At 44.4% G+C, this 25,597-nt stretch overlaps 1 protein-coding gene across 3 annotated transcripts; it reads right to left on the bottom strand.

The window, feature by feature from the left end:
* Nucleotides 1-297: 297 nt before the first annotated feature.
* Nucleotides 298-25,273, bottom strand: YY1 (YY1 transcription factor). Of its 3 annotated transcripts, none has more exons than XM_061612138.1 (5): nucleotides 24,162-25,273; nucleotides 11,445-11,607; nucleotides 10,367-10,427; nucleotides 8,633-8,791; nucleotides 298-3,635 (listed from the first exon to the last, which is right to left on the bottom strand). In XM_061612138.1, exons 1-5 carry the CDS (start codon nucleotides 24,883-24,885, stop codon nucleotides 3,627-3,629), a joined length of 1,116 nt encoding a protein of 371 aa, XP_061468122.1. In that variant the 5' UTR covers nucleotides 24,886-25,273; the 3' UTR covers nucleotides 298-3,626. The 3 variants fall into 3 exon arrangements, with proteins under 3 accessions (XP_061468122.1, XP_061468120.1, XP_061468121.1); XM_061612136.1 differs by lacking the exon at nucleotides 298-3,635 and adding an exon at nucleotides 4,063-5,254 and having other exon boundaries at nucleotides 24,162-25,267; XM_061612137.1 differs by lacking the exon at nucleotides 298-3,635 and adding an exon at nucleotides 4,063-5,254 and having other exon boundaries at nucleotides 11,445-11,595; nucleotides 24,162-25,267.
* Between the last annotated feature and the right edge of the window lie 324 nt (nucleotides 25,274-25,597).

Here is a 25,597-nt window from a genome sequence, read left to right as displayed (position 1 = left end):
TTTCTTTGAACATGTTGATTTTGCAGAATCGCAAGTACCAGCATTCCTAGCAGCAGCTACCTTACCCCAACTATCACCGCCAAACACTGGCTTGGCTCCTTTTTTAAAAATTACTATTCCAAGAACAAAAGGAGAGCTGCACATGTGGAAGGACCCCTCCCATCAGTCCATGCATAAAACTCTCATCCTCTTCACGGAAAGAAAAGTTTACCAGCCAAGCGGGAGTGAATGGAGCAATGCTTCAATAGTGTTATAAACTTTATTATGTATAAAGAAAAGGCCTTTGCAAACCTCACATCCATTTTCATCAAACATGCGTCACAATCATACATTTAAAAAATCAATCAAAGTCCATGTCCACCATATTTATCACATAAGTCTCAACTCCGTATCATTAACAAAAATAATCAAAAAAACTTCCTTGTAATTTCCTGGCTGCTGTGGCACATGCATTCAGTAATGTAAAACTGATTACAACACCAGCCTTTCTCAAGGTTAATGCTCAGTGTACAAGTTCAGTAAACATGCAAGGGCAGTAATGAGGATGGGCATGCACACACATGCGTTCCTCAGGACTTCCTCTATTTTAGAGCCCTGATTTGTCAGGGTTCACAAAAATCAGTGGAGAGCCTCCTGTAGGCTCCCTGCTTCACAAACTTGAATGCAACCAGAGTGGTGACGGTGGGGTGGATCCAGTACACTCATCTCAAACTCCTGTTGCTCCCTGCCCCTCCACACCTCTCACATGCTACCCTAATGCCTGAAGAGGACTGAACTGTTCCTCCTTAAAAGGGGGGATGCACCTGCATACGATGCCAGAGACAACACTAATAGCACAGCTTAGAATTTAAAAATATAAAGCAGCAGCATAGAGCAGCACAGGATTGAAAAGGGAAAAAAAGATGGGCTGCTGCCCTCAAGGTGCTTACAGAATGATAGCAAAAGGGAGCCAGCCACTGTGATTAGCAGACTCCACTGATGATGTTATTACCACATGAGTAATACCCACTGCTGCCTCTAAGGTCCATGACACAACTGCTTGTTAGTTACTCTGAAAGTCTTCTGTAGAGTCAAGTGTTTTTGTAAATAATTCACAACCAGAGAATAAGACAGTGCTTCCCATAACGGCCAACCCAAGCGAGGGGCAAAGCTGTAACATTCATTTATGAATGAACTGGGGAGTGGCCAAACTGGGCCAGTGCCCTACAATCATCTCAGCCTAGATGAAAGTTAAGCTACATCAGAGTATGGGGAACCTGAAGCCTTCCAGATGGTGCTGGACTACAACTCCCACAATCCCTGAGCACTTGCCATGCTGGCTGAGGCTTATGGGAGTTAGAATCCAACATCTGGAGGGCTACAGGTTACCCACCACTAAGCTAAGTATTCAGGAACAGCACGACCTACAGCTATTCTTGGGCCGTTTTATGGTTGTTTGAAATGAGGAACATTCAAACATGCAGGCCTACACCAAGAAATGGCATTTGGTATTTCTGAACATAAAGTTCAAGGCATAGAGATCTTTAGGGTAAGACCCACCCCTCCAGAACAGATTTTGAGGGTGCAGGGGTGGGGGGTGGGCAAAGTGGAAGGGAAGTCCCATTTACACAAGCAGAAATTCTCAACTCAGTGGATTTTCTTGCATAAGCAAGATGCTTCACCCTCTATTGTGTTATGAATTAAAAATAATTGTTCCACTGCATCCTGCAACAGTGGCAAGTGCTACTGAGGAAGAGGATGATGAAGTAGGATCCTTGATTCTAATACAGGTGTGGCTAACCTGTGGCTGTCCAGATTGTTGGACTCCCATCAGCCCCAGGCAACATGACCCAATGGTCATGTATGAAGGGAGTTGTAGTTCAGCAACATCTGGATTGCCAGGTCCTCACCCCTGCTCTAAGGTTTCAGAAAGATCTACAACAAGAGTACTGTTCCTCAAGAACTCTTCTCTTCAGAAACACCGGCACACCAAGGGGATGAAAGAGGAACTGAAACAATGACAAACTCCACTTGCCTTCATCTTCCCTCTTGCTTTCCTTTTAAAAAAATGAAATAAATTTTAATCAATTTTTAACATGTTTAGAAGTCACTTTTCACATAAAATAAACAGTCACCATATATAGTTTAGCTATGCAATACAGAAAGTACAGGAATCCATCATTTTAAGTGTTTACAAAGGCCCTGATGTCAACCTAGGCACAAATATGGTTCTCTGCTGTTATGTGCCTTCAAGTCAATTACGACTTATGGCGACCCTATGAATCGGTGACCTCCAAGAGCATCTGTCGTGAACTGCCCTGTTCAGATCTTGTAAGTTCAGATCTGTCAGATCTTGTAAGTTCAGATCTGTGTCTTCCTTTATGGAATCAATCCATCTCGTTTGGTCTTCCTCTTTTTCTACTCCCTTCTGTTTAATTTCAGCTATACACATTAATGCTACTTAGCATAGAGTAAGAGAAGAAAGTAAAACTTTTTGTTGAGCCCATTCATGGGAATAAACACTTGTCTACAAATGCTGACTTCCTGTAGTGTCGGCAGAGTAAGTACCACGATCCCTTGATTGTAAGATATTCAACCTTTGTGTTTACATGCAAAATAAAAAAGAAACTAACATTTGGCTTGATGGGTTTAATTTGTAGGCACGTTTTGCTAGAAGCATCCAATCCAATTCCTTATCAAACCACTCCAGGAGTGAGATTGCAAGACAGATGGCGAGCCTTCAGTCATGAGCAACCACCTCAGCACCCATTCCTAGTATAAGGAATCTAAGCCCAAAAGCGAGATTTACAATTCATCATGGAAGCCATCACATTTACACTATTCTTGTTGAGTCACTATCACATAAAAGTTTGATTACTGTCCCCTTCAGTTTTCATATGAAATCAGAAATTTGAGCACAGCAAATCACACTAGGCTCTGCTAGGTGCATAAATGTTTCTCTGTTAGCTACAGGTTGCCTATCCCCACTCTATGCCATGAAGAGCTGACATTTTTTTCACACCGAGTGGCATAAGGCAATTTTGACAGTAATGGAATCGCAGCATTCTACCAGAGCTGCCTGTCCTGTTGCAAGCTAGATCTTCATTAGATTCAGTACAGCAAGAATGAAGTTTCTTTAAAATATTCCTTCCCTACAGCCAAGGCTGCATTTATTTATTTAAAAGCATTTATAAACCGCTTAATATTTTAAAAATCTCTAAACAGCACACAACCTGCTGCAAATCTGCCAAAGTGTAAAACACAAGCTGTAGCACTTGGTAATGGGTACAGAATTCTGCTTCTTGAGAAACTCAGTTTCTGATTTAAAGAGAAAGCAAGTTCCTAGCCCTTATGGTTGCAAATATATGCTTCAGAGTGTATGGGCAATGCCTATTAAAAGTCTCAGAAGCCACAGGAACTACTCACATTTCCCATTATGGGGGTGGGGCTTTGATGCCCTGCATAGCTTCTTGCCCCTCCCCTTGGTTAGATTATGCAGAATATTGTACAATAGTAACATTACAGAATTATACAAAATAGGCTCTATTATTTAAATTTACATAACTGAGGCAGATCAGAATCCAGCTTTTCTTGGCTCACAATTTGAGTTAGCTTGTTGCGTTTTGGTTCTTTCAAGCATGGAGTCCTTAGGGCACCTATTTGACAATACAAAGTTTTACATAAAGAAAAATGACAGCAACTATACACACAATTGTGGTCAACACCTTCCCCTTGCAATCTGCATTACACTGGTCTATAGATTCCAACGGTTAAGAATTACTTTTCCCCAAAGGACCGGTTACTTCAATGATATGATTCACATGCTCAGCTCACCACACCCCACAGTAATGGGTGCAACTACCTCCACCTTACCTCATCAGACCAAAGCAGCAGAGCTCCATAGGTTGTCTAGCTCCCCCCTTGTTGGCAGCAGAGAATGAAAGCTAAACTTCACTGCCAACACACCAGTGCCCATACTGTCCACAGAGATCAAAACCCCCACACTCATCTAAAAGGCAGGGTTTTTAGTGCTGTGATGAAGATATACCACTTCCATTAAAAATCTAACTGAACTTAAAAAAATTAAGGTAACTTGAGTTTTATTCAGCATCCAATTTCTGGGAGGTTAACAAGCTATAATTTATTCTGGACAACAGAAGAAATAGGCTGTGCTAACAGATAATTTTCTGCCATATTCTTTCTTCAGGACCACTATTTTATTGTTGCCCACTCTGTTACATGGGATGTACATTTCAGGTGTTGTTAAAAGATCAGTGCCTGTACAATACATTCTACAACTGAGCACCACTTTCCTTAACTGAACAGGCAAAGAGAAAGTACACGGAACATCAGCATCTGGCAGTATTTTTCCCAAAAAAAGTGACTAAAATGGGTTTAAGTTGATTAACACTATTAAATCACATCTAATATTTGTTACTACATGATTTCATTACAGCTATACGATACAATTATACAAAATGTGTTAACATCAAAGAATACAACCAAAAAAATTAAGATAGCAAACAAAACCTATATAACTTTTTTTCTCTTTACAGGAAAATACTTTTGAAGTATGCATGTAACTGCCCATTCTTTTAAAGAAAATCTACTGCAAGCAAAGTTATCAACCTCCAGAAAAAAATCACACATAGCATTACTAAGCATATCCCCAAAAAGTGTACAATATGCACACTTGGAAAATACAAAATTAAAAAATTGTAAGCAACAGGTGAGCTTCATATTTATAACAATGTGAAAAGTCCAATTTTAGCACTGTTGTAGAAAGAACTGTCTTTGATGCAAGTCCATGAACTGTCTGCCTCCTCCAGGTGGGGCCATGCTTTACAAAAACACCATACTCTTGAAACCAAATTACAGAGCAAAATTGAGCACTGTAGCAACGCTCCCTTAACATTTATTTTGCCACTTTATCAAAAACAAGTCCTTTAGGCATGTAGGGTTCTCTTTTTTTGTGTGGTTTTTTTAAATTCTTTCCTAGAAACCATATACAAAGGGGGAGGCTTATTTATTTTCAACCATTCTCCTGTAAAGTAAGATGCTTTGAGTCCAAGAGCTTTCTTCCTGCAGAGTTTCACTGGTTGTTTTTGGCCTTAGCATGTGTTAAGATGTGAGATTTCAGGTTAGTTGACTGAGCGAACTTCTTATTACAGCCATCGAAAGGGCACACATAGGGCCTGTCTCCAGTATGAATTCGCACATGTGTGCGCAAATTGAAGTCCAGTGAAAAGCGTTTGCCACAACCTTCAAACGTGCACTGTTGAAGGAAAAGCATAGGACATTAGGAGTATGTCTCAATAAAGAATGCTTGCAGCAAAGTACTACAATTACTGGGAAAACGGAACTAGGGCTAATTCATTCGTGGCAGTCTGGCGGTTCATCGTCTCCATTTCTACCCTGCCTTTCATAGCCGTCACAAGGCAGTGGGCAACAATTTTAAAGATACAACACCAACATTAAAATTACAATATATAAAATGGAGCTGAAACTCAAACCCAGTACTTCCACCTGTGTATAGGATCATGTGAAGAAACCTGTCAAGGGCACGATCTTAGTAAGCAGCAGTCATTTCTATGAAGGCAGCCACGCATCTCAGCCACTGCAACTGCAGAAAAGGCTGCTGGCCACTGACCCAGTTAAAGTCTCTTCATGGGATCCCAATTTGAGGGAGGAATCATGGCCAGAAAGTGCCTAATTCACACATGAGAACTGGCCAAACAGAATTTGCAAATCCATTTAGGATTATATCATATCACCAGATTTGGCAAGAAGTACATAAAAAGGAAGAATGTGCCATCTTTTCAGAGAGATTACAGGGCCTTTTCCATTTGGCCATATCCCTATGTCAGAAGGGTTTCCTGTAACCTGATGACTGCACGCTACCATGGCAGGTGAGGGCATTGTAAATAATTGCTGTTGCTTTTTAGGTATACTGAGTTGGATCCAGACTAACAGCACAATGTCTACTCAGAAGTATGTCCTACTGAATTCAATGGGGCTTATATCTAAGTGAGGTCAGGATTGCATCCTAAATTAGTTGCACTTGGATTCCACTGAAATCAGACAGACATATCAGTCATGACTTATTTCGATGGGAACTAAATACAACTAACGTAAGTCTGGATCCAACTCAGTGTGATTATAGGTAGATTTTACAGAAGGTACTGGACAATCACCCATCCCGTAGAGGAGAGACTACTGCAACAGTAATAGCAGATAGCATGATCATGGCCATCTGAATCATGGATGGCCATGCAAGCATGACACTTCTTGAAAGGTTACGTGGTGCATTATAGATGCGTCAGTGTGAGATAGGAAAGCTCTCTCTCTCGCTCTCAATCAATCAATCAATCCACATATGGAAAGAGGAAAAAAACTAAATGAAAACCAAGCCAATGACAAGAGCTGCTCACTGAGATGAACAATCAACTCACAGAGAAAGTTCTCAACACTGCTGTAGCAGCCATTAGAAGAGAACAGAGCAGGAAGGTGTGTACCCCACCCCCAAATTTAGTAAGTGCAACGATCCTGCCTCTGCTGGAGGGAAAGAATAACAGGGTCTCTTTCCTGGCTTGAGGTCTCTAGAATGTTCCAAACATGTTGTGCACAACTTCGCAATTGTAAAAATTCACAGAGACCACATGAAGAATTTCCCTGTTTTAGCAACCCCAGGCTCCTAGCATAAAAAGGAGGCTTACTAAGTCCCTGCTGAGTTACCTGGAGCTACATTTTAATTACCAATTAGAATCACAACTTATACTGGTCTTATTTTGATAAACATCACCTGGAAACTGGCATGGGTACTCTAAGGCTAAGCCAACCTTCCCCAACCTCCTGCCATCCAGATGTTGGGCTACCACTTTCATCATTCCTGGTCATTGCCCATGCTGGCTGGGGCTGATGGGAGTTAACAGTCAAATTATCTGGAAGGAACAAAGTTGTGGACGGCCAATCTAAACAGACAAAACTAATTTGTACATGCTTGACATGAAATTACTAGCAGTCAGATGCATCTCAGCAGGAAGCCATGCACTTCTAGAGCACAATGTAGTACCCCAGGTAACATTACATATGCCTATAAGATCTGGGTATCCTTCAAGAACCATTTTTACCATTCAATGCAAATTTCCCCCAAGGAAATGCATTTTTCATTTACGCTAATTAACCACAATTGTGTATTTAAAAAAAATCTTGCAAATAGCAAGCTTCCCAGCGAGAACTTAGCAACCTCAAGGACATTCAGAATTCACCCAGTCCATCCTATAAATGCTGTGGTGAAATGTCTGGGTTATCTGCTCACATATAAGGCACAAAGAACCTCTTCGGAGATAAAGAGAAACATCACTTCATCCACTGAAATCTAAGTTGGCACACATCATCGGTGACTTCCTTCTTCCTACAGCTTTGTTCATAGCTTTCTTGTACTAGTTTTGCAAACCAAAGGCTGGGGGAACCTTTGATGCAGAGACATGAGTGGCTGCTTCACCAACACGGCAAAAGTCAATTCTCAATTGCTTTACATATAGGACAGTTAATACCAGCCATGACAAATTAGCTCTTCGACAAACTAGGGGTAAAACAGCAGTTCAGAGTGTCAGCTTTTAAAATAGGAACTGCAAAAAATAGGATTGTGAATAGAATTACTCCATTGCCCAGACTTCTGTTTATTGTTCCTATTATAGAAGAGAGTTTGCATACAAGCACATTCTAAAACCCTCAAGGAGAAAACCAAAAAACAGCATACAATTTGTTTATGATGTTGTCCAGTATGTTCATCTTGATCTGGCAAACTAGACAGTATGACTTATCAGTGAAAGACGGTCCACACCTACATAACCACTGAGGCCTGGCCTGTAGTGGAAAAATGCAGCTTATGAGAAAAGGGAGAAACAATTCTCAAAATATTGCACTCCACCTAGATCAACTGCTTGCAAGTCCTCCATCAATTAAATCACTGACAATGATGAATTGTGTAGCCAGCATTTGGGGGGGAGGGATAATAATGTAATTACATTTTGCTAGGAATCACTTGCTTAGTCAGCTACTTCCTAAAGGTCTGGCCTCAAAGCGTCTGGTAGCTATGGAAGGATACTGCAATTCCAGTGAGCTGAGGTATTTTAATTTTACTTTGGTTTGAGTGTACTGTATTCTGCCTTAATCCAAACTTCAAGAGTATGGAGGAGACCTCTGCTCACTCAATGTATATGGTTATACATTTGCATGCATGCTCCCCTTCGAGTCATCAGGAAAGGCCCAACCAGGAAGGATACCAGCACATTTCATGTGTTTGGGAGTGGAGGTTGACTCAATTATCCTCTTTCTAACATCAGGCACAAGGAACTTTTGGCCCTCCAGGTATTGCTGTATGACAACTCCCATCAGCCCAGCAAGCACAGCCCATGGCCAGGAATGATGGGAGTTGAGGTTCAACAACATCTGGAAAACCAAACCTCCCCAAACCTACTTGACACATCTACATTCTTTGCAGCCCTTCACAGCTGGTGTTACTTAATTACATAATTTTATCTGAGAACAGGTAGCTTTTTTTGAACCTCAAAAGGAAAGCTCTCTTTCATTACCAATCAGGATGACATGGAGCACAGATTGTGTACTGGAATTTTTTTTTTAAAGTTACCTGAAAGGGCTTCTCTCCAGTATGAACTAGCTGGTGCCGCTTTAGTTTTGAGCTCTCCACAAAGGCCTTGCCACATTCTGCACAGACGTGTACCCGAGGCCCGTGAGTGTGCAGATGCTTCCTCATGGCAGAGTTGTCCCTGAACATTTTTGTGCAGCCCTTCAAAAGAATATAAACAAGGTCTGTTAGTTGTCAGACAAATTCCAAGAGCTGAATTATCATTTAATTATTCAACTGAAATCACCCATACAAACTGTGACTCTTTTCCAACAAGGAAGGGAAACTAGAGTCTCCAATAAGCTGCCATTACAGAAGCAACTTATTCCACGAGGTACTGGTAAAAGAAGCAGTCCACTAAAACAATGGACTGAAAGAGGAAATTTGCATAAGGCTCATTTCTAGGAAAGGAGAGAAGTTGCTGGAAGGCAAGTCGGCTCCCTTCAGTCAGAAAGATGCAGCAGTACTGTCAAAAGTACTGTCTCAAGAACAGACAACAGAAAAAGATTTATTTACTCAAGCATTTGCTACAGGTATTAGCTAACTTTTATTAGTTGTATTTTTCTACTATGGATTTTGTATTTTTCTGGTTTTATTGAAATGCTTTTATGGACATTGTTGTAAACCACCCTAGAATATTCAGTGAAGGGCGCTATGCAAATGTTTCAATTAAAAAAAAAAGTCATGTTCCACCAGGTTGTTGACTTAGACATCTAATTCCATCATCCATTTAATGATGGAAATGGGGAAATTATTTCATAAGCTAATGTCCAGTGTACTGTATTCCAACTATAATTTTCATAGCATCTAGAAAAATATATTCAGCCCCTCTATATTTTTTGCCATGTCTTTTTCAGTAGTTGTTTTTAAATACACATGCAGTTTTTCCTCCACCCTAATAACCATGGCTCTTCTACTTTCTATCAAGAGAAACAGTACAAATTCAATACAATACAAAATGTACGCATTTTTTCCAGTACATAAAATTTCAAAACAAACAGAAAGTGGTCTTTGCAACCATAAACTCCAAGGTTAAAAAGCATTTCATTGAGAGAAAACTATACTGGTACCAGCTACTGAGAATGGAGCAGAAGAAATGTTTGAATACTGCTTGTATCTAGAAAACATCTCAAGAGGAGATGGTCATTAAAACAGAGCTCAACAAATTGGTTTAATTATTTAAATATAGTCATAGGTTTTACTTATTTATTATTTGATTTATATTCCACCTTTCCTCCCAGCTGGAGCCCAGGGCGGCAAACAAAAGCACTAAAAACACCATAAAAACAGACTTCAAAATACATTAAAACAAAGCAACTTTAAAAACATTTTTTTAAAAAAAGCTTTGAAGAGATTCTTAAAAAAAGGTTAAAAAACAGTTTTTTTAAAAAAAGGTTTAAAAACATATTAAAAAGCAATTCCAACACAGAAGCAGACTGGGATAAGGTCTCAAATTAAAAGGCTTGTTGAAACAGGAAGGTCTTCAATAGGATCCGAAAAGATAGAGATGGCTCCTGTCTAATATTTAAGGGTAGGGAGTTCCACAGGGTAGGTGCCACCACACTAAAGGTCCGTTTCCTATGTTGTGCGGAACGGACCTCCTGATAAGATGGTATCTGCAGGAGACCTTCACCTGCAAAGGGCAGTGATCGACTGGGTATATAAGGGATAAGGTTGAAATTACCCTTATCAAGATTTGCCCTGCAAGTGATTCAGCAATCATAACATTTCACTCACTTTGTGAGGACAGGCTATCGTTCTTGGAGCATCATCTTCTTTGATTTTTCTTGGCTTCATTCTTGCAATGAAAAACACAACAGCATTGATCAGTAAACCGCACATACATTCTCATCTGCTTTGTTTTAACCAAGTACACTTCTTTCATAAATCATCTATACTGTTTTGTAGTTGTGGTGGCAAAGCTTCTAACCAATTGGCTAAATGAGGTGGTGGCACAAAATATTGTTGTTCAGGGAACTATACAGTCCAGCCTCTGTGAGGGAAGAGTAAGTTGTCACCTTGACTAGGACTAACACCTCAAAATAGACAGGTTAGGAACCGTAAAGAGGTCCTTGGAATGGCCCTATGTCTGCATATTTGGGGATATGGAACCCAAAGGTAAGCAGCAGCAGAGAATGGACTTCTGAAACAGTAATCTGGAGACGTGACCTGAGCAATATGGCAGGGGAGACAGGGAATTAACTCCAGAATGGCCTTATCAGAGAGGGTGACTAAAGGAAATAACTACAGGGTCAAGATCCTGAGAAGGGTAACCTACCAAGATCCTGAGAAGGTACGAACCTGACTGATTTGTAGTCAGTGTTCTGACTACGGCCTTATGAACTGGAACTGCAAGCCTTAAGGAAACATGAGAACCAAAATGCAGCATCAGGGAGGGAGGGAGCTAACGTTTACATGCTGATTTGAACCAAACAGCCCATTCTTTGGCTGCAGCCTTCTGGTCCAGAGTATTAGCCTTTAAATGGAGATACACAAAAGGCACTGTTTTCAAAATGAAATGATGACAAGTCACTGTTGGAAGCAGAGCAGCATCACCTATTATTTGCCAAAATACAGCCACCGGTACATTAATTTCTAGTATTTGTGAATCACAGGTCTGAGAAAATACTTATCAGTTACATCATAAAGACACCGTACCTAACCCAAGTGAAATTGCAGTCTTGTTCCCACACAATTCATATCCCAGTGACTCTGACTGAACCCATAGTACAGAAAAATAATTTCTCACTACCTCGGAATTATAAGTATAACGGAACAATGTTTTTACTAGAAAAACGGCTCTCTTACCACTTACCTTGCAAATTCAGCCAGCTGTTTGGGGTCCGAAAGATCGATGCCAGGTATTCCTCCAGGCGGCAGTTTCTTTCCTGTCATGTACTCCGAGTAGTCAGGCGGGGAATTCTCACCAATGATCTGCTCTTCCACCACAGTCTCATGGTCAATGTCTTTTTTGTCATCTGAAATGATTAGAGCAAACTGAATTTTGATTTAACATCCACGAAGGACACCACCGTTAGCTAGGCTAGTACCTTCTAGGATTAGCTTCTAGGGTTAGCTAGGCTAGTACAATCCTCCCCCCACCAGACGTTCTAGCCAACACTCCTCAAGCTATTTCTCCATGCATATACAAAGGATCCAAAAGATAACAGAATTCATTAGAAGTCATTTCGTTACAAATGTATGCTCTATGCAGCACCCTCAGTGTCGAACACTAGTTACATGGATCGTGCAATAATTACATCTTTCTAATGTACACAATGCCTCCAACAGTAAATTCATCATGTGATAAGCTGTAACTATAAATGAGTACACTGGCATCTCTGTCATTTACAGGCTAATTTAGCAACAGTATGGCTATTAAGGCGGCAGCTGCCTTCTATTTGTTTCTTCCCATACACATAAAAATTAAAGCCTTCATGTTAGTGCATGCGTACGGAGCCTGCACACACAACATGGCCTGAGTGAGACGGAGAAGAGGGAAGAGCTCAGGCAGGCGAGTGTGTGCGTACCAGCAAGATGGTAAGAGGTGGGCGAGGGAGCCAAGGTGGCCCAAAGAGAGCCTGTCTGACTCAGAGGCAGCCACACACAACCAGGTGCGTGGGCGGGCAGAGTTCACTTCATGTGCTTGCTGACCCTATTCCCAACCCTGCCCAGCACTAAGGAACGCCTTGCCTTGCCCAGATTGTGGTTGGTGTCACCTGCCTTGCAAGGGGACTTTTCCAAAACACATACTAAGGACAGGCCTGGCCAAACGTGTCACCGCACATAGCAACAGCATCAACAAGACCTCCTTGGTCCTTCCCACCTCTAGTTTTCATTCTCCCCACCCCCTTTTCCCTTCCCTATGGGTCACCACCTATCCAAAGGGTGGAGTGGAACAGGATGGGATGGGATAAGACAGGGCAAGGAGAGAAGTCAGGGCTGGGAAAGCTTAGAGAAGTGGCTGTAGGAGCAGGACACAAAACCCATCCTGCCTCTGCAGAAAGATGGAGTAAGAGGGATAAATGCCAGAAAACCTGACTGGCTCCAAGTCAAGCCTCTGCACATTTACTCAGAAGTAAAGACTCACTGGGTTAAATGGAGGCTTACTCCCATGAAAATGAGTGCAGGATGGCAGCTTCCAGGGCAGAGCTGTAGGTCAATGGTAGTGCATCTGCCGTGCAAGCAGAAGGTCCCAGATTCAATTGCCAGCATCTCAAGGTACGGCTGGGAGAGACTCCCTGCCTGAAACCCTGGAGAGCCACTGCCAGTCAGTGTAGATGATACGGAGCCAGATGGGCCAGTGGTCTGGTCTGACTCCTAAGGCAGCTTCCGATGTTCCTGCAATCCCAACCACCCATTTACAAGGAAGTAAGGCCTATCGAACTTAGTGGCTATTTACTTCTAAGGAAATGGGTTTGCAGGCTGCTATCCTGTGCCCACTTTTATGAGAGTAAGTGCCCAGTGGGTTTGCACATAGGATTGCCTGTGAGGGAGGAAGCCAGCATTCCAGTCCCAACCCTGGGCTGCACCTCAAATGAATCCAGGAATAAGGGAACTGAAGGAGGAGGGGTGTCCCCCAAAGCAAATGCAATCCCCCCCACTTTTCCTGCCTTGCTTCTCCTCAGATGAACGTGCACCCCCAACCCTGCTCTGGAGTCTGACAAGCTCCTCATCGGGCTTTTGAAGGGGTTTGACCCAGGCAGGTGCAGGGAGGTTGCAAGGGAAAGTGGGGGACCTATGTGGAGATGCCTGGACCTGAGCCCCAGAAAATGAGCAGGGGCAGGGGGCTCATCAGCTGATTGGGAGGGGCGGAGAAGAGCAAGCAAGAGCTTCCCCTCTGTCCCATTTTGCCCCCTAAGGAGGGGGCCATGTGCATCCCCCCAACACGGTCCGGTCCTGGGAGCTTCTTTCATTCCCCCCTCTCTGGGAGGCCCCTTCAGTTTGGGGCCATTCAAAGTAGATCTGCTGCAGCACTCAGGTGAAGGAGAGAGATGATTCATCACTGCTGGCAATCACTGGCTGGCAGATTTCAGCCCCTCCTGCCCTAAAAACCTATTGAAAAGCAGGAGGGGGAGGGAACAAGAAAAAAGGACCCTAAAGGAAAAGAAGTGAAAAATTGGGGGGGGGGGGGTTGTGGGCTCCTGTGAAGCAGAGGCAATTCACTGCTGAAAACAGGATGCTGTACTATTCAGCAAGGCAGCTCTTAGCTGCAGGGTAAGTGGAACCTCAATGTGCAGAGGCAATATACCTGATCTGAGATGCTGCAAATAAATCTTGCTTTGTTTTACTAAAGAAACTTTATTTTCATAATACATATCTACTGGCTTGTAAATTTTACTAAGTCAGATAATTCATAATGTGTGGCTTATCTTTGTGAAAAGAGGTAAGAGAAAAAAGGAGGGCTGCAAAATAGGATGATGAAGGAAGCAGGGGCGGTCTGTGTATAAGGTCACACTGAGAAAAGAAGGGAAGAAGAGGTATGAAAAGCAAGGTAAAGATAAAAATGGGAAAGCAAAAAGGAGGGAGGCAGCAGCAGGAATGGGGTGAAGGTTAAAATGGGAACAAAAAGGGATGCAGAATAGGATGGGTTGTGGCTTCATAATTGAGTGGAAGATGCAGGAGGTTGCCATAGGGCTGGTCTGTGTACAAGGGGAGTTACAGAAAAGGAGGGGGTAGGAGACATGGATATGACAGCGAAGGTGACAATGGGGGCAAAGCAGGCCTGCAGAAGAGGATAATTGCTTCAGAAATGGGGTTGGGAAAGTGAAAAGAGAGCTTAGAGTTGCATGGCGTGGGAAAGGGAAGCTCCAGGGCAGATCCTGCCTTAGGGGTGGGTGAACTGGGCAATTGCCTGGGGTGCCAAGCTGAGGGGGGCACCCAGCTGAGCTGAAAGGGATGTAGTCTGTGCTTTCTCACATGGGGTTCCCACACATGCATGGGTCCTTGTAGGGGGCACAGCAGCAAGTCCCCCCAATATAACACCAATATAACACCTCATAAACCATCCGGGGTGGCCCTGCAAAGCTGACCACAGGAACCGAAGGCATTCTTTGACCAAGGCACTATTTATCCAAGGGCCAACCCCACTCTAGAGAATCACCATGAGGGGCTGGCGAGCAAAGCAAGCAGGGGCACAGTACCTAGTTTAATAACATTTTCCTCTTAAACTGAATTCAGAATTCTTGATTCTGAAGAGGACCTCAATTCTTCAACTGCCAATTTCTCACTACAGAAATAATCCACAGCCTGACAAAGATATGAAGAGCAGAAAAGGTACACATGCTAACTGTAAATTTCGAGTAATCAAAATATGTTGCCATAGCTTGTTGTAAGACATCTGAATGGTTTTAAATCTATATTTCATTATTAATTTCTATTTTCCTTTTTGAAACTATCAAAAGGAACAACCCTAGTATGTTAATCACCCAAGCAGAACAATTCTAAGTTGGAGTGAGGGAGAAACTGAGGCAGAGAATCCTTTTCCTACATGCTGCTGGCTCATACCAGCAGGGCAGAAAAGGGGGGGGGTCTTTTAACCTCTAACAGCTGCCTGTCTTAAAAACAAAATCCTTTCCATTGCTCCCAGTGGGAGGGATGCTGGGAGAACTGTTGAGACAGGGCCTTTCTTTTACTTAGATCCAGAGTAGCTGAACCTGTGTGCCTGGAGATTGAGTGGCGCAGGTTTAAGAGGGTGGGATACAAAGCTAGTGTGGTGCACGCTCTTTCAGCATTCAGAAGCAGGTCCCCTAGCAAGGGGAAAGCTTTTCTTTTGTTTGTGTAAGGCTGGTGTGGGGAAACTCCAGCCTGTCAGGCCTCTTCATCTGTTCCCCACCTCTAGCCCACCTTTCCTGGGAGAAATGGGGTTTGAGTGCCGCTGTGCACCCTTCATGATCAGTCCTCCTGATCCAAACAACACTTCTCATCCATTTCCAAAGCCTCACAGCACTATTGGGATCCTTGGGAATGCTTGGAACTGCTTGTGGTCCTTGGTCGCTCTTTGGGAAGTGACAAGGAAAAGGAATTTTGATCAGCATTCATCAGGCTTCACACTTTCCCCATGAATCTATGCCTATTGTCTGTGTGGGTTAGCACTAGCCTATCAGAACCACCCTGCATGACAAAGTGGACTGGGCCATCTGGGTGCCCCACTATTACTACCAACAGTATCAGCTCTGGCTCTCATAAAGGAGTGGCCTTTGCAACATGGGGCCTGCTCTTACTCCAGGCTTGTATGGCCTCAGAGCTCAGCTCCTGGCCCTCGGTCCACAGCTTCTCATTCTCCTCAGACTTCTAGGATCTGTGCAGGGGAGGAACATCGTGTTGGATGTCTCCTACTTAGAGAGGACACATATTCAGCCAGATGCCCACCTCCTGACTCACCCTGGCAAACTGGAGTTGGGAGAGGGGCGAGGCAGAAAAAAAATCCCTGTAGACTGCAACGCAAATGCCTCAAAGCAGGCAAGACCTGAAACTAAGTAGGGACTCTCAGGGCATATGAGGCTGATTTCAATGGCCCTGCCTACTGGAGCAAGTGGAAGGAGTGACCCATGCAAGATATCTGACTCTACTGAAGGAATCAGTCTTCAAAGATATGTGCAGTACAGTCACACCAGGGCCTCAGCAGGCCACACAGACACACATTCAATGAACTGTAATAAACAGAAGATGACAAACATGTGGTGAGCCAAGACTTTCAGACTGTCAGTTACTTTGTGCTTCTAGAGAAGGAGTGAACTGGGGCAAGTCAGGAAAATTATGTAAAACAGGAAGAACAAAAGAGAAAGAGAAAATAACAGTAGTTCAAAGAAGTATACCCTCCCATTTGGTGAAAATGTACTATCTAGTTGTAAATTTACACATTTTAACAATCAGTAGTATTCAGAATCGTTTTGGAAATCTGAAGTATCTATGAGAAGTTGGTTTAAATTCCTTGTGAGAAAAAGGAACAGAGCAATTCTCCATTCTAACACTGTCAGATGCCCGTCTTTGGATATTAAGAGATGAATGAATCACTTATACTAATTTATCAAAAGTTTGCAGAAAAGGGAAAATGAATGAACTGATCCTGTTATTTTAGTTTATACATAAGCTAATGAGAAGAGATGTCAAGATAGCCCACTTCTGAAAATTCTTCCTACCCAAAATACCTATGTGCTATGTGGGTCTTTAGTCCCTGGGAGCACTACTCCCACTGGTTTTATTCACTAAATATAATTTAAGTAGTAAAAGCAGTTCCATGCAGGATTGTCAGGGATTCCATGGTCCAGAATAATGTGTCCACATCTCAAATATTACTATTTAACAATTGTTATACTTTTAAAGCCCAACCCTGGTGTGTTCGATGCTCTAGAGGCGGATTTGAGTTTATGGAGGGGGTGTCTGCTCAAAGAATAAGAAGTTAAGTAACATGACAGGTGACTTGAAAGAGGCAGCAGAGAAAGAAGGAATGGTGGCCAATAGCAGGTAAGCTATTAGGTAAGCTAATGCACGGTAAAGGCAAGATAATAGTGAAATGATAGCAGATATAGTGCTGGTCAACATGCATGGTAGCACCTCTAAACTTTTCCCACAGAACCAACTAGCTCATGTCCACAAGTACGTGCTTGGAATGAAAGATGATTACACGTGTACAGGATTGAAGCTATTCCTTAAACTGTGCAAATCACATGACATGCTGTAATTCAGTGGTTTGAAACTATGGGGTCCATGGGCTTCTGAAGAGGACAAGCTCCATGGAGCAATAAGATCCTGAAGAAAAAGGTGCCTTCCTCATTCAACCCAGGAGTTTATTATTTTGTTTAGAAAAATTATGTAACATATTTAGAAAAAATCTCTTAAATGGTTTACAAGCATTGTTAACTATTGGAGATAGACAGTTTGAATACTCCCTGGTAAAGGAACACAAAGAAATCCTCAGTGGATCTGGGAGTAGGTGACTACACCTTCACTTCTATCAAACCCCAATTTGGGGAAAACGGAGGTTAAAGAGCTGCTACTTTGGTTTTATATTTCACAGTGTGTGGTTATATTCCTCTTCCAAGTTCAACATTAAAATTAACATCCTAACAATTAGCATTGTTTTGGTTTTTTATGGAATGATGCATTTGCTTGTGGTTTTTAACAGTTCTGTAAGTCGCTTAGAGACCTTTGGGTAGCACGCAACTAACATATCTATATAATACTACTGCTGCTGCTGCTGCTGCTAATAATACAACATATCCTTTCACTCAGCATAAGCAGGCTGTATGTACACAATTTTGAGCACTGGTCTTTGCATATTAACCTGGAAAACATATTACTGGTACTGCCTTAAGGAAAACAAGAATATAAGAGCTTTTTTTGATGTGTTTCAATTTTTTTAGTTAGTAGTTGTGTTTTTAACTGTTTTAGTGATAATTTAAATTGTTTTCGTAAACTGCCTGGAAGTCTTTACATTCAAGCTGTATATCTCTCTCTCGTTAAAATAAAAAATAAAATTATGCAGATACATTCTGAATGTTGAATACCTAGGGTCTAGTGATTGATTGATTGGTCTAGTGATCTAAACTTGCATTCCTCTGTTTACCATTTAATCTTACACCTAATTGTTATTAATGAGATAACCCTGCACTTGGCCTGTACCACTTCAGGCTTCTGAAAATGATACACAAGAAAAAGGCTAGGCTAAAACTGTTCAGAGCTGGTATAGCACAGTGGGAAGGAGAGCCTGGCTGGGAGTCCAGAGTCTGCGAGTTCAAATCCCCACTCGTGTCTCCCGGGTGTCAAGGGCCAGCTAAAGATCACCCCACAGTGAGTCACTCAGGGGTTACATACCCTGCCACCTGTGCAGCTGCACAGTTCCATGAAGCCCAGACTGCCCCCCAGCTGGCAGCTGCGGACAAGGAAGGGGCTGGCTTGTGCAGCTGTGGCAAGCTGAGCAAGCGCTAGCCAGCTGGGGAGGACCAGCCTCAGAGGGAGGCAATGGTAAATCTCCTCTAAATACCGCTTACCATGAAAACCCTATTCATAGGGTAGCCATAAGTCAGGATCGACTTGAAAGTAGTCCATTTCCATTTTCAAAACTGTTCATCTTCATTTTCAGAAGACAGTAATAGCATCTGAGAAATTTATTAAGTTTAACTAGTTCAACTGTTTCAACTGCATCTGAAAAGCAGCAGCATTTAATGCACAGTACTTAACACATCCTCCCCAAATCCCATCCTATTCAACAGCATTCAGGTTCAGAACGGGCTGCTTGTGTGAATCTTACAAAAGTGCTTGTTGGTGGAAGGGGTGTTAGGCCTCCCCAAACCCAAATGAAAACCAGTGTGGTGCAGTAGTCAGTGGTTAGTGCTGTACTGGGACCTTGGAGACCAGGGTTCAAATCCCACAGAGCTATGAAGCTCACTGGGTGACCTTGGTCCAATCACTGCCTCTTTCAACCTAAACTACCTCAAATGTTTGTACACCATGTTGAGCTGCTTGGAGGAAAGGTGGGGTATAAATGTAATAGTAAATAATAAAATAAATAAGTGATAAAGGAAGATAAAGTGTAGCCAGTCCCAAACCTTTAGGATGCATAGCGCTCCTGTTCAAAGCTTGGGAGAATCTAGAAGAGCCTAACAGGACAAGTATACTACAACATTAGTTAAACAGGTGGCTGAGTAGAAAGCACCAAGCAAGGGTGCTGCACAGTCAGATGAGGGAATATGGCCATTAGACACAGCTGCTTTATTACTTGACAATATTTCAGAGTGGCCATTAAAATAATAAGGCTACAAAAAAGATCACTTAGAATTGTCACAGCATGACATCTGCAGTTTCTGTCAACGAAACACAGAAACTGAAGTACAGGAGGGCAGGAGCAAGGCAAAAACAAATATTGAATAAAAATCTCCTATTCTTGAATCAGCAGTTGTCCCACTAGTAAGCTTTTAGAGATTTGTACATGTCTACAAATCACTTTTCATAAATTGTTTGAAGCTCCTCTAACATTTTGTATCATTGTATAAAGCAGTCAAAAATATTTATAAAACTTTTTGCTTTGCAATACTACACTGAGGAATTCAGTGAGAAGTCAAATTGTTAACATCTCTGATTTTGTGGGGATGTTTCACTGTAGACTTGAGAGGAGTCCTTGCAGCCTACAAGCTTACACCAAATTCATTCCTGGATAAAAATCCAAGACTGAGTATTTTTAAAAAGGTAAACAATAACCAGATTGATCTAAATTGAATCGGGGGGGGGGGGAGAGCATTATTTTTAAAAGACACTCTACACTGGTGAATTTAATACATACTATTAACGTCTACACTAGAATCTCTTAAAACTGAATCATGGTCATCTAGCAAGCACACCAGGATGGAACTAGATTGAGGCTGGAATCCTACACATACTTACTCAGAGGGACTTCCTTCTGAATAGACCTGCATAGAGTTGTGTTGTAGGTTAGGAGAACTGAGTTCCAAGTGAAATCAGTATACTTAAGACAAATCATGTCTAATATGTCCCAGTGGGTAACGTAACTCACAGAAGTTCAACTAACTTTATCTGGATCCATGCCATTAGGCTAAATACTGTTTTTTCTATCTAATACGGTAAAAATATGACTTCTGGGGTTAAACCTTAAAAATGACATGGAAGTCAGTTATGCATTATAATAATTACTGTAGTCTTCCTACTGCATGCAGGGACCAGCAAGTTATTAAAGGTGTTAGTATCCAAGATAAGTCATCTGTGCCTTATCAGGATCATTCTTATCGTTGTACAGCAATACCTCGCATTAACGTACTCAACGGGACCACAGCAAGTACGTAAACCGAAAATGTCCTTAAAGTGAAGCACTACCTTTTAAAACTTTTTTTACCTCTCCTTCATGCAGAGCCTCAAAGTACCGCGCTAAAGCCTCTGCTGCTGCGCTGCTGCACCTCCCAGCTGATCGCGATCGTGCCTCCCAGCTGATTTGTGGTGGCGCGATCACGTCTATTTCCACCCCCACGCGCTGAAGCCTTTGCTGCTGTGCTGCGTTTCTGGAGAAATACAGGCATATGGAGCATGTACGTTATAGCGAGGCGACGTTAAGTGAAGCGACGTTAAGCGGGGTATGCCTGTATTTATTAAAGAGACATTTGGATGACTATTTATATCCTTTACCTGTTTTGCAACGTATTCAATTCCGCCTATTTATCATTATGTTTATGACTACCAAAAAACACCATGGATATTTACTTTCTGTCTCATGTACAAACAGTATTTTGCCCCATTAATTACCAGGCCTTCCTTATACTGAAGGATAGAGCATCTGCTTTGCATGCAGAAGCTTCCAGGTACAATCTCTGACATCTCCATGCAGGACTGGGAATGTCCCTCTCTGAAATCATGCACTGCTGCTGCTGTCAGTCAATGTAGACAAGTCAGTCCACTGGCCAAATGTAGATGGGCCAATAGACTAACTTGATATAAGCAGCTTTCTATGTTCCTACAGAAAGAACACTTACTTCTGAGTAAACACGCACAGGATTAGGCTATGATGCCACACTTTATCCAGTGGGAGTTTACTTCCTAAGAATTGCAGCCTTAACCCAAAGTTAAATTATCTTGCTTAGAATCTTTCAATGTACAGAGGGCTTATCAAAGAGATCTGTCACTTGTCTCTAAGCAATACTTTATTTATAACAGTATTTCTAAACCACCAGCTCATTCAAAAGTATCATGGTTGTGTACAATATCATGTGGACTATATAGCTGGGATTTGCTCCTGGCTAGCTGGCATTCATTTTGTTAAAAATTAAAAATAAATTATGTTATGGTGTCATTATTAATTTACGAAGTTGCACTTCAAGATGCTAGCATTAGAAAACATATTTTGACTCTCTAAAACTGCATATTATAAAAATGGAAATGGACTGCCTTCAAGGCGATCCCAACTTATGGTGACCCTATGAATAGGGTTTTCATGGTAAGCGGTATTCAGAGGAGGTTTACCATTGCCTTCCTCTGAGGCTGAGAGGGATCACCCAGTGAACTTCATGGCTGTGTGGGGATTTGAACCCTGGTTTCCCAGGTCATAGGCCAGACCTTAACTACTACATCACATTGGCTCTCTGAATGTTATAAATGTAGTAATAAACGAGAGACTCAAGTTAATTCAGCAAATATTGTTTCTTTCACTTAACACACTGAAATGCATAAATACGTTAGAACTGAACAGGGTGGTTTATAACAGATGCCACTGGAGGACGCTGATTCATAGGGTCGCCATAAGTCGTAATCGACTTGAAGGCACATCCCCACCACCACGACCACCACACAGGCATTGTGTTGGTTCTTACCTATAAAGCCCTTAACGGCATCGGACCGCAATACCTGGCGGAACGCCTCTCCCGCTATGTACCTACCCGGTCGCTGCGCTCGACGTCGAAGGCCCTTCTCCGTGTCCCAACGCATAGGGAGGCACGGAGAACGATAACTAGAGCTAGGGCCTTCTCAGTGGTGGCCCCCGAGCTATGGAACGCCCTCCCTGATGAGATACACCTGGCGCCTTCTTTGTTATCTTTTCGGCGCCAGGTAAAGACCTACCTCTTCGCCCAGGCATTTTAAAAATTTAAAAATTTGAATTTAAAATTGAAAATTTTTAATTATGTTTTATTGTGTATTGTATTTACATCCACTTGTATTTTAACCTGTTTTATTATGCTGTACACCGCCCTGGGAGCTTATTGCTATAGGGCGGTCTAAAAATGTAATAAAATAAAATAAATAAATAAAATAAATATATTGTACAACACTAGGAGCCAAATCTTGACTAATTTTAATGTCTCTATGGGTAGCCAGTTCAACCACTCTACTCCAAGTATGACTTAGTTGGATACTAGCCTATGTTTTTAGAGGGAAATTAGTACATTATCGAGAACATTAAGAATCACAATACAATAAGGCTTAAAGGTAGTCGATTTTCCAAACATTACCACTTTATTTAGCTGAAAACAGCTACGGAAAACCATCTGAGATTCTAAAATCCTACAGTGCTTTATACACTTTACTACATATTGACTCACACACAGGCAGGAACTGAAAGCACCCTTTACGTGGAGGTTAATTTCCCTGAAATCGTTTGGAATTTCAAACAATGTTGGGGATCTGGGGGTGGGTGGTGAGAATTCCATACACCTGCTGTGTAATGAAATGAGGTAGCCCTGACTCAGACAGCCAAAGGGGCTATCCCTCCTGGGCTGCAGCAGGAGACCCAGGCGCCAGGATCAGAGGATCCACCTCTTTCCTCCAGAGCCGATGTCAGTGAGCCAGGCACCTATTTTAGGCTTCCCTCAAACCCCTTAGTTATTTAAGCCCCCACTCGATGTCAACTAAAGGGATTTTAAAAACAGACACACACATTAAAAAAAAACCCTAGAAGCCGAGAAACGGGCTCCTATCCTGAATATGTCTGGCACAGCCCAGCAACTGCATTTCGTGTAAAGCATTCCGTCCCAGCGGAATAAGGCAGCAGCCTGGCTGCCAGCAAAACTACAAGCTCCCTCTCCTAAACAGAAAGCCCCTTCCACTTACTCCCTTTGCCCCACGGAGCCAAGAAAACTCGGCTCAGGCAGCGAGGTTGTCCAAACATACGGGGCGGGAGTCGGAAAGAAAGAAAGCCCCAGGAGGAAAAAAAAATGAGACATCAGTGAGGCAACTGCTGCGAAGGCGAGACCGCTGGTGAGAAAAGAAAAGGGCATGAGGCGGGGCGCGAGAAGGAAGGAGGCTGGAGGAGAAAGGAAACCGACTTATCCGTTGCGGAGGGGGGGAGTTAGCGATAGGAACACGGGGAAGGAAGGGAAGAACGAGGAAATCCGCGAGGATGCGGGGAACGAATGGGAAAGGGTCGCCCAGAGGAAAAGAGGGGGCTGTTATGGGAGGGCAAATCAGACTTTGAGATGAGGAATGGGAAAAGGCAACGGAGGGGAAAGTGCCGGCTTGAGAGGAAACGAGGCAGTTTGAGGAGGAAAGAGTCCCGCACAAACCCGAGGAGGGGGGGGGGGAAGGAGAAAAATAGGACGACGAGATACTAGCTGGAAGACGGGGTGGGACGCCGAGCTCTCCCCGCGCCGCGTGCCTGCCCCGCCTCCCTTCTCCTGCTTCCCCTCCCCCTACTGCAGAAACTACGCCATTGCGGCCTAGTCCAAGAGTCACTCAGCGAACGAGAAGGAAGGAGGGACGGAGGAAAAGAGCGCGCGCGCGCCACCGACGCCTCCCCTCCTCTCTCGCGGCAGCCATCTTGGCGTGGCCGCCGCCATCTTTCTTTTCCTTTTCCCCCCCGCCGGAGGGAGCCGGGCAATCAGGCAGGAGCAGCGCAGACCCCGCCATCTTTTCGGGGGAAGCCGCCATACTTGCCCTGGCGAGATGAACATGGCGGCGCCCATCACACACATCCAAACATGGCCTCCCTTCAAAACAAAACGGGGGAAAAGAGCCCGTCGAGGTGTACTAGGGGGTCCCCGGACCCTCCCCGGGCCCCGGCGCAACGTACCGCGCTCGGCCCGGCCGCTCCACTTACCCGAGGCCCACATGGTGACCGAGAACTCCCCCTCCAGGGTCTTGATCTGCACCTGCTTCTGCTCCCATTTCCTGCCGCCGCCGCCCCCTTCAGCCCCGCCGCCGCTTCCCGTCAGGTAACTCTTCTTACTGCTCTTCTTGCCGCTGCCACCGCCTTTCTTCACCCGACCGCCGCCCGAAGAAGAGCCGCCGCCGCCACCCGAGCTGCCTTTGCTGCCCGCGGCCGCGACGGTGACCAGAGTCTGCTCGATGTACTCATCCTCACCGGCCGGAGCCGGCACCGGGATCAGGATCTGGTCCTCGAAGCCGTCGTCCGCCCGCAAGCCGTCCGAGTCGTCTCCCCCTACCACCTCCTCGCGGGTCTGCACCAGGATCACCTCTTGATGGTGCGGGTGGTGGTGCAGGTGGAGCTGGCCCCCGCCGGCCCCGACTCCGCCGCCGCTGGGGTCGCCGTCGGTTACGAGCGGCTGCAGGGCAATCATGGGCGGGTGGTGGTGATGGTGGTGGTGGTGGTGATGGTGCCGGCGGTGGGGCGGGTGGTGAGGGCCGCAGTCCTCGCAGCACTCGTCGTCGTCGTCCTCGTCGTCGTCCTCCTCGCCGCCCACCACGGTGGTCTCGATAGTCTCCACCGGGATGGTCTCTACCTCGATCTCGTGCAGCTCCACGATCTCGGCCGGCATCTCCGAGCCGTCCGTGGCGATGTACAAGGTATCTCCCGAGGCCATGGTGGGGGAGTGGGGAGCCGCCGAAAACGGCGGCAGCTGCGGCGGCGGGCCAAAACCTAGCGGTGGGCCTCCGCCTCGGGTCCGCTGCTCCGCCCGACACCGGCGGGGCTCAGCCTCCTCTCGCTTCCCTTCCTCCTCCTCCTCCTCCTCCTCTGCCGCCTCCTCCCCCTTCCACACAAACACCAGCTCGTTGGGAGGGAGGAGAGTGGGAAGCAAGCAGGCAGCAACCTCAGCCGCCGCCAAATCCCGCCCGCGCCGCCTCGCGAGACTTCCGCCGCTGCCGCCGAGTGATACAGACACTCCAAACCTCCCTCACCCGCCATCCAGACCCGGGAAGGCCGAGGCAGCAGCCGGGACACGCCCCCGCTCGCACCCAAGGGCCAATCGCGGTAAGGAGCTCAACCTAAGGACGCCTCCTCCAATCACACTCCCCTGGTGCTCCAACTGCCAGGAAGGCCGGTTGGTCTTGAGCTGCCCCCTCCCCCCTTCCGAGGCCAGCCTATCACAAAGAAACTTTAGCGGCGGAGTTACGCCTCCATTCCCGTGCTGGTTCCAGTCAGCTTTTCGTTGGTTTCTGACGAGGTTGTGCGCTCTCTCTCGAAGGCAGCCGTTGCTTTTGTGGCCACGCCCCCTTCTCTCACTTAGCCGTGAGAGAAAGTTTCCTCGCGGCCGCAATTGGTCGTCTTCTATTTCTTGCACAGCGGCGGCTTCG

The sequence above is a fragment of the Rhineura floridana genome, chromosome 2 (genome assembly GCF_030035675.1).
Source record: "Rhineura floridana isolate rRhiFlo1 chromosome 2, rRhiFlo1.hap2, whole genome shotgun sequence".
NCBI classification, from domain to species: domain Eukaryota; kingdom Metazoa; phylum Chordata; class Lepidosauria; order Squamata; family Rhineuridae; genus Rhineura; species Rhineura floridana.
Note: the sequence above shows the minus strand (reverse complement) of the source record. Positions and strands in the feature narration are given on the sequence as shown.

Excerpts from the sequence above, each read along its gene's own strand:
- YY1 (XM_061612136.1), bottom strand. The coding sequence starts at position 24,885 with ATGGCCTCGGGAGATACCTTGTACATCGCCACGGACGGCTCGGAGATG. Across the intron at positions 8,792-10,366 it reads CGATAGCCTGTCCTCACAAA|GGCTGCACAAAAATGTTCAG; the intron begins GTGAGTGAAATG and ends ATTCTTTTGAAG. Across the intron at positions 5,255-8,632 it reads CTGGAGAGAAGCCCTTTCAG|TGCACGTTTGAAGGTTGTGG; the intron begins GTAACTTTAAAA and ends TTCCTTCAACAG.